Source organism: Carassius auratus, unplaced genomic scaffold, assembly GCF_003368295.1.
Source record: "Carassius auratus strain Wakin unplaced genomic scaffold, ASM336829v1 scaf_tig00214616, whole genome shotgun sequence".
NCBI classification, from domain to species: domain Eukaryota; kingdom Metazoa; phylum Chordata; class Actinopteri; order Cypriniformes; family Cyprinidae; genus Carassius; species Carassius auratus.
Genome location: NW_020527740.1, coordinates 1 through 13,235, shown reverse-complemented (window position 1 = coordinate 13,235; position 13,235 = coordinate 1). Strand labels below are relative to the sequence as shown.

General features: G+C 38.7%; 1 protein-coding gene across 1 annotated transcript in view; it reads left to right on the top strand.

Annotated features, from left to right (window-relative positions):
• LOC113092506 (estrogen-related receptor gamma-like) overlaps positions 1–11,093 on the top strand; it is a gene marked incomplete at its 3' end in the record, with an annotated part of 42,898 nt that extends 31,805 nt beyond the window's left edge. Inside the window, exons 3-4 of the mRNA XM_026258130.1 lie at positions 565–693; positions 10,679–11,093. Coding sequence (XP_026113915.1) covers positions 565–693; positions 10,679–11,093 — 544 coding nt within the window. The remainder of the gene's footprint in view (positions 1–564; positions 694–10,678) is intronic.
• Positions 11,094–13,235: the final 2,142 nt, after the last annotated feature.

Here is a 13,235-nt window from a genome sequence, read left to right as displayed (position 1 = left end):
ATGTGATTTTTTTTTTTTTATGTGATTACCTTCAGCTGAGAGTATGTTATAAGCAATATTTGATTAATAACGACGTCTATCTTCGTCCTTGAAATGCCCGATGACTAGCAAATAAACTGGCATACGGCAAAACATTCCTTGTTCATTTATATGATCATTTCTCAACCAGTTCTGCCCCCTCTGAATCAGCGGGTCCCGTAAAGCCACGGGCTCTCCCGCCCTTATGTGTACAGGGGCCACGGGCGTGTGTTGATCTCCCTGATTCTTTCTTTTATCTGCCGACACCTCAGACTTGTTAAATCTGCGGCCGGTGGAATGATGATTCTGTGCATTAAAAACGCCAAGGCCTGTTTCAGTTAATGCCTGGCATGAACAAAAGAGCCCGTCTTTACCCTCTTCCGATCCTCAGCGGAGACGCACAGTTACAGGAAAGAAGGAAAAGAGTGCCGAGCTGCGTCACTGTCTGTCAGCAGTTAATGGCTCAATGGTTCTTTATCAGAATTCCTCAGTCCATCTCACTGACCCTCGTTTTTATTCCTTTTCTTGCTCTCCCTTTTGTTGTAGAATGAATTTATCAAAGGCCCAAGTTAATAGCGAAGATAAGTACGCCAAATGCGGCGCTTGGAGAACACAACAGCAATACGACATCGAGGCCAGTCACATGCGTGATGCACATGCTCTATATAACCAAAGGTAAGGAAAGGACCAAAAGTAGTGTCATCAAAAGCCAAAATCAGTTCTGGTGATTATTATGTTATTATTCGTTTGAATGTTTGCTTGTGTTTTGCCTGCCCAGCTATTATTTAATCCATGCTTGCTTCATTCAAGTCTGGTCTTAGTCTAGTTCATCCTGTGTTTGTGCGTGTCGTCAACTTGCAGGACGTAATTTTTGCATGCTGTACCCATTGTGTGCTGTAAACCTGGTCCTAGGCTGTTCCCTGGGCTTATAAATGTGCAAAAAAGTAACTAGATCATTTACATTTGTTCTGTTTGTGTGTTGGTGGAGGGACGTTTGTACGTCGGTTTCTGCCTCAAGCGATAGATAGATAGATAGATAGATAGATAGATAGATAGATAGATAGATAGATAGATAGATAGATAGATAGATAGATAGATAGATAGATAGATAGATAGATAGATAGATATGAGTGTAGATGTGGATGGGGAAAGTTTATGTTGAGTTTATGGGTATAGGTTAGAGAGGTTGCCGGTTGTCGCCCCCTCCAGATGCAGAGGAATGTGTTAAATGCTTCAAGGATTCCGATTAGCATATAAATTTAGATGTATGAAGATCATTGCTCCGATCACGAGTCAGTGAGTTTTATCTAGATTTAGTGGGGGCTGATTTGCGTATAAAATACAGCCAGATGTGACCAGTTAAGAGTCCTCACCAGGCCCTTCTCTCTCTCTCTCTCTCTCTCTCTCTCTCTCTCTCTCAGACCATCTTCTGTAAAATGTCTTTGTTTGACTGTTGTAATTTCAGGTCATTTATGGTTATTACTTTAGAGGTTACGGAAGGGTCAGAGAGAAAAGTGCCTTCACCTCTTTGATTTATTTTCAAATGGTACATTTTATTTTCTTGGATATATTAATTTTCAGTAACATTTGTATTTTTTATTTATTTATGTATTTATTATTGTTATTTTTGTTTTGTTTGTTTTTATGCAAGAAAATCAAATATGAAATGTAAGTTAACACTGTAAAAGAATGAATTATTTCTGATGTGTTTAAAGGTACTTAATAGAAATAGTACTAAAAGCATTGTACAAATGGTTATATGTTGCTTCGAAAAATTCAACTTTCTTGTTTTTGGAGTTAAGTTAGGTGTGTGTCCTAGGGCAGGATTTTTGGAGATGTTGCCAAACGTTTTAAAAGAAGGTGAATGTGCTTTGATGGGGGCCTTCAAATGTATTACATGGATTGGATTTGGGACAGGTTAGTCTGGGTCAAACCAATTAGGCTCCATTCGCATGCAAGAAGTCTTCTCCACTCTAAGCCAATCAGGATCACGTTACTGGCGTAGTCTGAGCTTGTGGCTCTCGATAAACAGGCCTTGCCAGGCAATACAGTGTCACGCCATGGGCCTGATACAAAGCATGCTGGGAGCTGGAGGTCATGGCTCTCACCCTGAACATCCACATTGGTCGCAGAACAGTTTGAATTCTTGTGTTTATTAGTTTTGAAGGGCTAGATGTGCACCAGTGGTGTAAATTCAGGGTTGAAGCTAATGCTAACAGACATGTCAAACACACACCAAAAGATTTGAGGTTAGTCACACATAGATATACACACACATGTATGCTTGCGAGCGCACATCTTACATGCACTGTTTAAGCCAGCATAAGATTCACACAGATTTGTGGGAAATCATGTATTAATAGACTAGTGCAGGGGATCTTTGGGAACCAGGAGAACTTTGAACGCCCGTGGAAGTCTGCTCGGATAAATAAATCCCTTTACTGAAACAGACGAACACCCACCTTCAACACTTCCTCGCACACATGCACACACCTTCGTCTGATAAGTCTCATTTCAGAGCGGAGTGAGAGAGACAGAAGCCTGGTCCTGGGGTCAGGGGAAAAACCTCTCCATCTGCTGGTGAGCTGTTACCCAGATGCAAGCCATTTCCCAGATAAACGGAATCAACTGATTTAGCTCCTGGCCTCTAGAGCCACTGTTTTATTTATATAATCAAATATTCGGAAAATGATTCATTTGTCGAGGGAGCGGCTTCTTACTGTTAATTTAGACGGTTGTGTAATAAACTAGATTGCTTTAAACGCAGATGGGAAATGAAGGGCTTTGGGTGCTGTGCGGGGTGGAGATTGGATTGAATCGCAGGTTTATAACTGGGAGGATTATTAGCCTTAAATTCTTTCAGGAGTCTCAGGGCCGAATGTGATGGACTGGGGCTACTTGTTAGAAGTAGATAAATGTTGAGTTTACTGAAATAATGTTTCACAAGTGAATAAAAGTCATATAAACTGAAAAAAAAAGTATCTTAAACATCTTTCACATTTTCTAATATTATTATCTTTGAATTTGATTAATGACGGCAAAATATTCATATCAGTGTTATTATAGTAGAATTAAGATATTGTTACAGTTTTATTTATTTTTATTCTTTTTTATATTTCAGTTTTAGTTCTAGTTATTTTATTGCATAAAGTTAAATTAAATTAGTTAAAATAATGAGAAATGTTGCTTTGGCAACTATATATATATATATATAGCGGGGGTGATAGATATATATATACATATATATATTAGTTAACATTTTATTTTAACATTTTATTTTATTTCAAGTAAAACCATTTTTTAAGGTTTAATTTTTTCAAATTCAGATTTAGTTTTAGTTATTTATTATATTCCTGATGATACATTACACTATTCTTGAATTTAAATGTTCATGTTAGCAGTTCTTTATATAAATATAGCGCATTTATCATTGCTCCTATTTTATTTTAAAAGTTTATTAATTCATATATATATTTATATATGTATTAATATATGACGTATATTACATACATTTTAAAATATATTATGTTGGGGTTTATTATGTATATTACTAATTTGGTGTGTGTGTTTATATATAGTAAAATAGTAAATATATAGTAAATTACTATTGACTTAGTCAACTATAATGAAAGAAACAGCATGGCTGTTGTAGTTCTGGAATTGAAGGTAGAATGATGTTACCATCTTTGCCATCAGAGCATCAAAAATGCTGAAAAATGATTTGACTATTTGTGCCTCTTCTTTCACCTTAATGAAAGTGTGGATGGTGTTTCGTTCGGGGTTGGGGACGGGCTCCGTGCAGAGAGAGAGAGAGAGAGAGAGAGAGAGAGAGTGGCAGAACGGGTATTACAGAGGTAAACCCGATTATGGGCGGAATGTGAATTAGATTTTGTAACAGATGGTGGTGTTGAAAATTTAAGATGCTTTGCAGCAGGGGAAGGTAACAGCAGCTCGGCCGCGTCTCCATGCGAGCGGGGGTGATAGACAGCTATAACTCAGGACAATCCTGCCTTGACAGCCAATTTCAAGAATCTGATCTGGTTAAAGACATGGCTTTCACCGGTTCACTCACCAAAAAACAACCACCATTTCTCTCTCTCCCTCCCTCCCTCTTTTTCTCGCTCTCAGCACATCTCTTACACGCTTGTCATATTTCCCGGAATAAAATCCTCTTTAACCATCTGTTTAATAGAATGTGTTTTTAATCTCCATTTTTTAACTCCAGTTATTTTTTTATTATATTTACGTGCAATTTCATTTCTTTGAGACTGCGGCTCATCCTCGCTTATCTGCTCTCATGTCCTGTTGGGGTTGAATAGATGGGTGTTGCGCACCAACTGCGGTAAAGCAGTGATTTTAGGCATATTGCTTATTGAAAAATGCCAAAGCTTGTTTGCTCTGCCCTGTTCTTTAGGGCCTGTCACTGCCAAAGAAGCAGACGTTCACTCCTACCCACAATAACGTCAGATAATAAAATAATGATCACGTCAAACTTCACAAATCCCTGTTTTGGTTTTTAAACACTAGTTTGACCTCGTACATTGACAGCGATTCAGCTAGACTGACAGTTTTTGCTAAACTTTGTACATTTATATCTTATTTATATTTTACATTTATATGCATGCAAGTGTATGCATGTAAATGTCCCCACAAGGATAGTAAAACCTGATATTTTTTTTTTACATTGCTGGGACCGCCCTGCGGTACATATAAAAATAATGAAAAATATTCAATTATGTTTATCTGAAAGTGTAACAATGCAAACAGGTTTTCTGTAAGAGGTAGATTTAGGGTAATGGGGTAAAAAATATTGTTTGGTCAGTATAAAAGTAAACGAAATCTATGGAAAGTCCCCACAATTCACAAAAACAAACGTGTGTGTGCGTGTGTGTTGTTTGTGCTGTTGAGAGGGACATCTTACCTGATAAAGCAGAACACTTATCTGCCCGCACAAGAAAATGACCTAAATCATCAAGATTTTCATCTACGAGTTTGCAAGAGTCTGTCACACACACACACACATGCGTGCACACGCACACACACACGCACAACTTATCAAGTTTGGACATCTTAACCCCTGTACTGTTGTCAGTGAACAAGAGAGAACCGCATATATGTATATATATATATATATATATATATAGCCAACAAATTATTTACAGTTTTTTTATTGCCCCCCCCCCCCCAAAAAAAATCTTTTTGCAGAGACATTTTTTTATAATAATTTTTTTAATAAACCAGATCTAAATATACATTCTTATCTCTTTGCATTTAGTATATTGTATAAGGAGCTTTGCTAAAGGCTATTGGTTGTCCTGTAGTATTTATTACACAGCCGAGCGTTAGCTCCTCATCTCCACTGGTCTGCCGCTGGCATTTTTACGGCAGCTCGCTCCATTGTATAAATGTGTTTTTGCCATTATCACATTGATTGTATGTAATCAGAGGTGTTATTTTGCAGGCGTCCATCGACAATGAAGTGAATTACTACTTTCCAACCCAGTAATGTTATAACAATTGATCTGCCCATACAGCCGGAAAAGGCAACCTGTTTGGCATGTCTGTATTTCTCATGCGGGAACAAGTGTAATCAGTATCCCATCAGTACAAAGGCAGTTCAGTTCCTGTTTAAATAGGTTTAATTGAATATCTTACAGCTTTCTAGGACAAATGCATCTTTAACTCTAAGAATGAAACAAATGTTTAGGAATGCATTTTTAAATATTTGTATGAGTAGTTATTTAAGAATGGAATACTTTGGGGTACAAAAACAGAATATTTTTTTTTTTCTAATTATTATTTTTAGTGTATGTATGTGTATATATATATATATATATATATATATATATATATATATATATATATATATATATATATATATATATATATATATATATATATATAATCAGCATAGAATGTAGAATTTAAATATTTTTAATACATTTCAGAATTTTATTTGGTATGTCACATTTTTAAGTTTTTACTTTATTATAGTATGTGGGTTTTATTTATTTATTTATTTATTTTTTTGCATTTTGCATTTTGTCTTAATTTTTTTCTTTATAGAAAATCCTAAAACATATAGGTTTAAATGAAAAAAATATATATAATAATAAAGATTTACAAATGCAGTCCCAGATTATTATCACACATCCAGTGCTATATGCATCTAAACAGTCAATAACTCTCATGGGCAGTTTTGTTTCAGCATTTAGCAGACTGTGCTGCCTCCAGCTATCCATGATAACACAGACTCACTGCTTCCGGCAAAGAGAGAGAGAGAGAGAGAGAGGAGAGAGGAGAGAGGAGAGACTCTGAGTGGCTGCACCTTAATGCAATGATTATATGTTTGCCTCTATAGTTGTCAGAGCACTGGATCAAACAGCCTAATGACACCTTGTCATTGCCAAGTGGCTGTGTTTTCCAAAATTGTTTTCCTACTGATTTGTGACACCTTGCCTGAGCACATAAAATAAGAGAGAGTCGACAGCTAGAGGAAAACAAAAAGAAAACAGTAATCTCTTTGGTTGCAGATCCACTCTGAATTTTAACTTTCAACAAATAAACGGCTTAAATATTTGAAGTCCGGATAAGATCAGGAATACACTTCTGTACTTTGTACACTGACTGCTACTCTCTCAGAAATGACTGGATGTGACTTTTCTTTCAAGTTTTTCTCATTACTAAAACTGAATGATTATTGCTCGTGATTAGAGAAAGTTAAGTCGTTGGTAATCACGATAGAAACCAGGCCTGAACAACTATTCTGCTAGCCTGATTTGACCAGCTATTTAAAATGTATTTAATTTTCCACATCAGAAACATTCTTTTAATGTAATTTTTATTATGTTTTTTTTTCATTATTTACATATTGATTAGTTTCTAATTTGCAATAATAGATAGTAGCTATAATGCAACTGCATAAGAGGTATACATTTCTGAAAAATATATGGAATATTTTTCTTAATGATTCCAATCCAGTTTCCATTTAGCCAGCTTATATGAACCATTAGGATTCACAGCAAACCAATTCAGTAAAAAAAAAAAAAAAAGGTTTGTTTGTTTAAAAGATCCCAATACGCTTTTAACTAGAACCTTATCATAATGACAGCCTTTGGTATAATTTACGAAATATTAGCAATTTCAGGCACTATTTATAATATTGAGTCACAATAATGTCCCTAACAATAAAGAACAACCGATTATGTATTGTGCTTTTTTTTCTTTTCTTCATCTTGTCTCTCGTCTGACTATCGTCTGCCTTTTTTCTACCCTTCCACTTGACCATTATTATTTCCATTCATAAGCTTAGACTAAATTCCACTGCTTTTCAGCATAAGAACTCCTTTTGTTAATGGCACACTGTGGGATTGAAGCTCGGCGCCAGGCAATGGTGAAAACAGATAAAATCATTACCTCTCAAATAGTCTCTTCTCCGTCGGAAAGGGCTTTCTTTTCTTCTAAAATATAGGCTTTAGAATTCCATTTCTCTTAGAGTTAATGTGAATTTTACTGCCTCTAATTTTGGATTCAAGTGCAGCCTAGAATAAAAATACCCCATCTGACAATTGAATTTATAGAGAGTTGTGAATATTGCAGGTTTGGATTAATAGAGTCATAGAATTTCAAAGAGCAGGAGAAAGAGAGCAAGAGAAAGAGAACGCTAATAACTTTCAGTCAAAGTTATAGAGCATGGTGTCTCCTGTTGAGAGCCTTAAGAGCGGCGCTGTAAAGCACGAGGGGCTCTTACAATGCTGGCCCTTTCCTCTTTTGTTACCCGTCGTTTTGACTTCACACTCTCTGTGTCTCTCAGGACAGGAGGCGGGTTTCTCAGCTGCCCCACAAAAACCAGTTTGTCTCCGTTACCCAAAATAGAATGAGAGGATATGTTGCGAGTGTAAACAGTCAGTGCTTGTGTTTTCACTGATTTTAACCGGCTTTACACTGTGTATAAATACACAACATGCATCCTTGACATTACTGGAATGTTCTAGAATACCTTTGTGGCCCTCCGCACACCCCAGGACACCTGTCTGCGAGTATGAGTGTGTGCGTGTGTGTCGGTGGTGGATCAGTAGAAGTGTAACAGGAGCTTTTTCATAATCGATTGCCTCTCACTGCAATACAAGGAAACAGGTGCCGTGACTCAGCACATTTTGAGCTTTTACACCAAAATGTATTAATAGCTATATGTTCATCTATTCCTAACATTTCAGAAGTGCAACTTTTGTCTTATTTCATTTTTCATGAGTTACCTCAGTAGTAATTTTAGTACTATAAAACATTTATTATTATTATTATCATTTAATGATCCATTAATTCACTGTATTTACAATTGGTTCATATTACAAAAAAAAAAATAAAAAAATTAACTGGGCTAGTTCTCATTTGTTATTGGCCTGCCAATATTTTCACTGGTCTTTAGTAAAAGTTTATTTATTTATTTATTTATTTTATTTTATTTTTTGTAAAAATATATAAATTTTATTTAAATATAATAAAAACTTTTGTGTTTTATTTTATTTATTTAAATTTTTATACTTAATTATTAATCATCCTTGCAAAATCCTCATGTGTTAGCCAGCTAAATATTGGCTGTGCTTAAAATGTTTTCTCATATTTTTTCAATGTATGTGTTTGATCTGTTTCCGTAAAATTCCTTTGAATATTAAAGAGGTCTGGTTTCTTTAAAGATTTCCCTCATTCACTCTCACACTCTCTCTTGCTCTCTTGCTTTATGGGCCTAAGAAGAAGTCATCTTTTACAAGCTGACCAGATTTTAGAGCCCTCATTTAGAAGCGGGCTTCCTTAATTAAAAAGACCTTTGTGTGGTCTTCCAGACTGCCTCTTTTATTTGTCCCCCTCCATCTCCATGTTAAAATGGTCCTGATGTGCTGTCTGTATAAATCCTCTGTGATTTTCTTTCTGTCTTTATTAAGACTTTGTTCCTCTGCCATCATCTCACTTTTCACACACCTTACCGCAAATGCAGTTAAGGGAAAATAGAGAGCTTGTTTGAGCGTGACCTCACACTCAGTCTATGTGAAATCACAACCCCCAAACCTTTGAGAATTTCAGAGAAACAAACAGTCCCTGAACAATCACATTTTGCTGAATGTAGATACTGATGTGCAGCTAATTGACACAGTTTGGTGAAGTGGCGCTCTCCACCCCCACTACACCCTGCAGGACCCAGCTCGGGGTCTTCTGGAGTGTTGACAGGGGAAACGGTTAATCCACTCTTGCAGGCCTTGAAGCCTCCTGTAAGACAGAGCAGAGATATCTATTAATTACAGCGCTCATTAATAGGCCTCTCTCCCAGGGCTATGTGGGTGGAGGGGTGGCTCAACTAAATGTGTTGGCGGTATCGAGCGATATGAGCTGGGTGGGTGGGTTGGATTGGTCAGCCTGCTCTTTTGTTTGGCTTTGAAGGGTCTCTGCTTTTGACTATGTGGGTGTCTGCTTGTGTTACTGGATTGATACTGAATGTTTGTGTCTGTCTAGCTGATTTTTTTGTTTTCTGTCAGTCGATGCATGTGAGTGTGTGTGTGTGTGTGTGTGTGTGAGATGGTGACTGGCCATGGGCGAGGATGATGGAACTGCTTTGTGCCTCCGCACTGATTAGAGTCATGTAGAACAAGTTGATATTGACTGGAAAGTGAGTGATGGCGCTGAGCTTTCCCTACTGTCCCTCTCTCTTCCGCCCTGCAGACGTTCATCTGTCATGGTGCATTTGATCACCGGATCCCACCTCTTGATCCACATTCACAAAAAAAGGCCTTTAGCACTTTTCAGTGGCGATAGACAATTTTGGTCCAGGAGAAAAGACAGGATTTGACTCATGCTTTGTAACTTGACAGTAAATAAATTATTTGCTCTGTCAATGGAATCAAATGAATCTGAATGGTCTGAGTTAAAATGTATATTGAAGAATATATATGTGTGTGTGTGTGTGTGTGTGAAATGCAAAAAAATATATGCATTTATAATTATGTACATTATAATTAAATAAAATCTGACTCCAATAAGATTCATAAAAAAATGTTATAATGGCAAATGCATAAAAATGCGTGCATATAAATGTGCATATAAACTGTCAGAAATTATTTATATATTTAAAACTATTAGGACATGTCTGAGTTGGTTGTGGCACATTTCTTTAGAACTCAATTGGCTGCACGCTATGCCAGAGTAGCGATGTTAGCTCTCCTCTTTACAGCCTTGTAGATATACAACCACTCAGACACTTTAGTGAGACCCAAGGGACCGTGGCACACTGGCTCTCATATGCCTCTCCTCTTATGTTTCCTCTCAGAGAAGTCATTAACATGCTAAGAAACTAGAATTCTGAATTCACAATCAGGGGTTTTTTTAGCTGCTGAATCTTCTGTTCTCTCGGGGTAAGGCGCAGGTGGACCCATGTGCAAAATGGAGAGTTGTTGGGGGTTGTATGTTTCTTTTTCTTTTGTTTTTCTCAATGGCTTGGCATGGTGACACAAGTCTCCCCTGCTAAAAAAAAAAAAGAAAATTTTAGACTAGCCTGAATTTACCAGAATAGGAGTATATAAGTTCTCAGACAGTCATTTTCTTGTTTTCCACACTACTGTCGTCATGTTCACTAACACTTTGGTGTTTGTCTCGTTATGTTTGGTCCATGTAGGCTGCTCTGCAGAATGTCCAGCAAGGACCGCCACATTGAGTCGAGTTGCCCCTCCTACATAAAGACGGAACCTTCCAGCCCTGCCTCACTGACGGACAGCGTAAATCACCACAGCCCCGGCGGTTCCTCAGACGCCAGCGGTAGCTACAGCTCCACCATGAACGGCCATCAGAACGGTCTGGACTCACCCACTCTTTACGGCCCAACCGGTGCTCTGGGTCCCAGCGGAGCCGGAGCAAAGCGTTACGAGGACTGCTCCAGCACCATCACGGAGGACTCAACAGATAAATGCGAGTACATGCTGAACTCCATGCCCAAGCGCCTGTGTCTGGTGTGTGGGGACATCGCCTCCGGCTACCATTACGGTGTCGCCTCCTGCGAGGCCTGCAAGGCCTTTTTCAAGAGGACCATCCAGGTTGGCTTTTACCCTCTCTCAGCTAGAACTTCAGCTAGGTTCAGGTGGCAGGCCAAGGGGTTAGAGAGTGAAATACCTAGAATCAGCACAAAGCAATCCCATATATCCAACATCTGCTGGCTTTACTCCACCTAAGCAGCTTTCCTTCCGGTAGACATGTAAAGCCAGAGGGTGGTAATGCTCTGGCTTATTATGGTATTTGCTGCAAAGAAATAAACATTTTCTGTCTTATTTCTTTAGATTAACAAGCTTGAACAGTTTTTTTCAAAGAAGAGCTTAGAGGTAATTGAATATACTGGGAAGTTACCCATCTGCTAGTTTTTTAGTCTTGGCAGTGCAGCTCTGAGGAACAAAGTAGGTGGCTGAATAAATGGGTCAAATATTATGCTCGGCCTGAACACATTCCAGAAGATGGGAATTTGACATATCGGTATGTTTCATCCCATTAGCCAATAAAAGTCTTGGTGATTTCCAAAAACATCCCATCCAGCTGGACATTTATTGACTTCCATACTGGCTGATTTTTGAGGGAAGGGAGGGGGGTTGGGGAGTTAAGGGATGCAGAGGTGTCAGGACCATGGTTCAGCTGGGGGCATAGGGACAGGCGGCAGCACGGGCGCCATGGCCACTCAAATCACTGGCAGCTGGCATTCCGGTGGCACTCCTCCAATGCCACCTGACAACCTGCATCTATCACCTCCCAATTGAGCCACTCGTAGCCAGGCGGTGTGCAAAGTATGGGAGGGGAACACCAAGAATGCAACCTCAGGAAACCCAGAACATTCCCAAATCCATTCCTCTTCTACTGCATAAGGTCAGCCCAAGGTCACGTTGTTGCCATGTTCTGGTAATGAGCTTCATTGGCATTCGACTGCAACTGATGAATGATGGAAGTGTAGCGTTCAGTATGAAGACAGGCAGTGGAAAGAAGCGCTAGGCACATTTTATATCTTGTTTGAAACCTCTCGGCAGCCGCTTGAGTGATAGACAATGGACACTGCACTAATCGACTGCCACCTAACTCAAATCACATCACTCTATCCTGTCAGCGAACACACACACATACAGCTTCCTTTCCACTGTGTTGATAACCTGGACACAGCGCTCAAGCCATTGGCATTCAACTACTGGTAGGAAAGCACCTATATTAGATTGGCAAGGATTTTTCCCCCCTCGAAACACTCCCAGCTGGTTAAGACCACTCAACCGGCCTCAGCCCTCATGAGAATCAACTTGCATCTTCACACACATCCCAATTGCCTTCCTCCCAATCCGAAGACCCTAATGGATTGTGGAGATTACCTGACTAATGAATATTGGAGCTCAGTTTAATGGACATGCATACTTTAAATACTGTTTCCTGTTGAATTAGCAGTCTTGAGCATTTAGCCCCCCTGCTCGGGCTGCTAATCTGCTTTTTAATGAGGAAACATCAGTTCACAGAAGAGAAGTCAATACAAATCAGTGTTTACAAAGTCTGATTAACTCTGAAATATTTCATCAGTGTGGAGGTCCCAGACGGGCCTATGTTAATTGCATGAGTGCATGTGAGAGAGTCTGTTTCAGCCCAAGAACTATGAGTGCACGTATTTGTGTTCTCACGGTTATTCTATTGCACAAATTCTTTCCATACATTGATAGTTACAACAAATTAAATGGCTATATCTGGCAAGTAATTCTTATAATACATTCAAAAACAACCCTATTTAAATGCTTTTATTGTGTGCCAGATAACTCATCAGCAAGCATCTTCTATTGCGTGTTGCAATCAAGCATATATCATTGCGTTTCCACTCATAATGCTCAAATAACACATTGTAATAGTCTTCAGGAATCGTAGTAGCAAACTTGTGGTTCTATGTGTGTGTTGATGTGGGAATTGATAGGATGAGGAGCCATGTTAGTGGTCACCAGGTGATTGGAAGTTCACACAGAGGTGAATTGTGACCTGCAGGTCTTTGTTTAGGTTTAGTAAAGTCTGGCCTGCCTGTCTGCCTGCCTATGCAGCTTCACACAGCTCTGTGACACATGACCTCTGAGGAGAGCCAGTGGTGCTCTCCCGCATGACCTTTTGCACTCTCATTCATACAACACATATGTAGACTTGATGGGAAGTGATTGCTGTATTTCAGTCTCTATTTT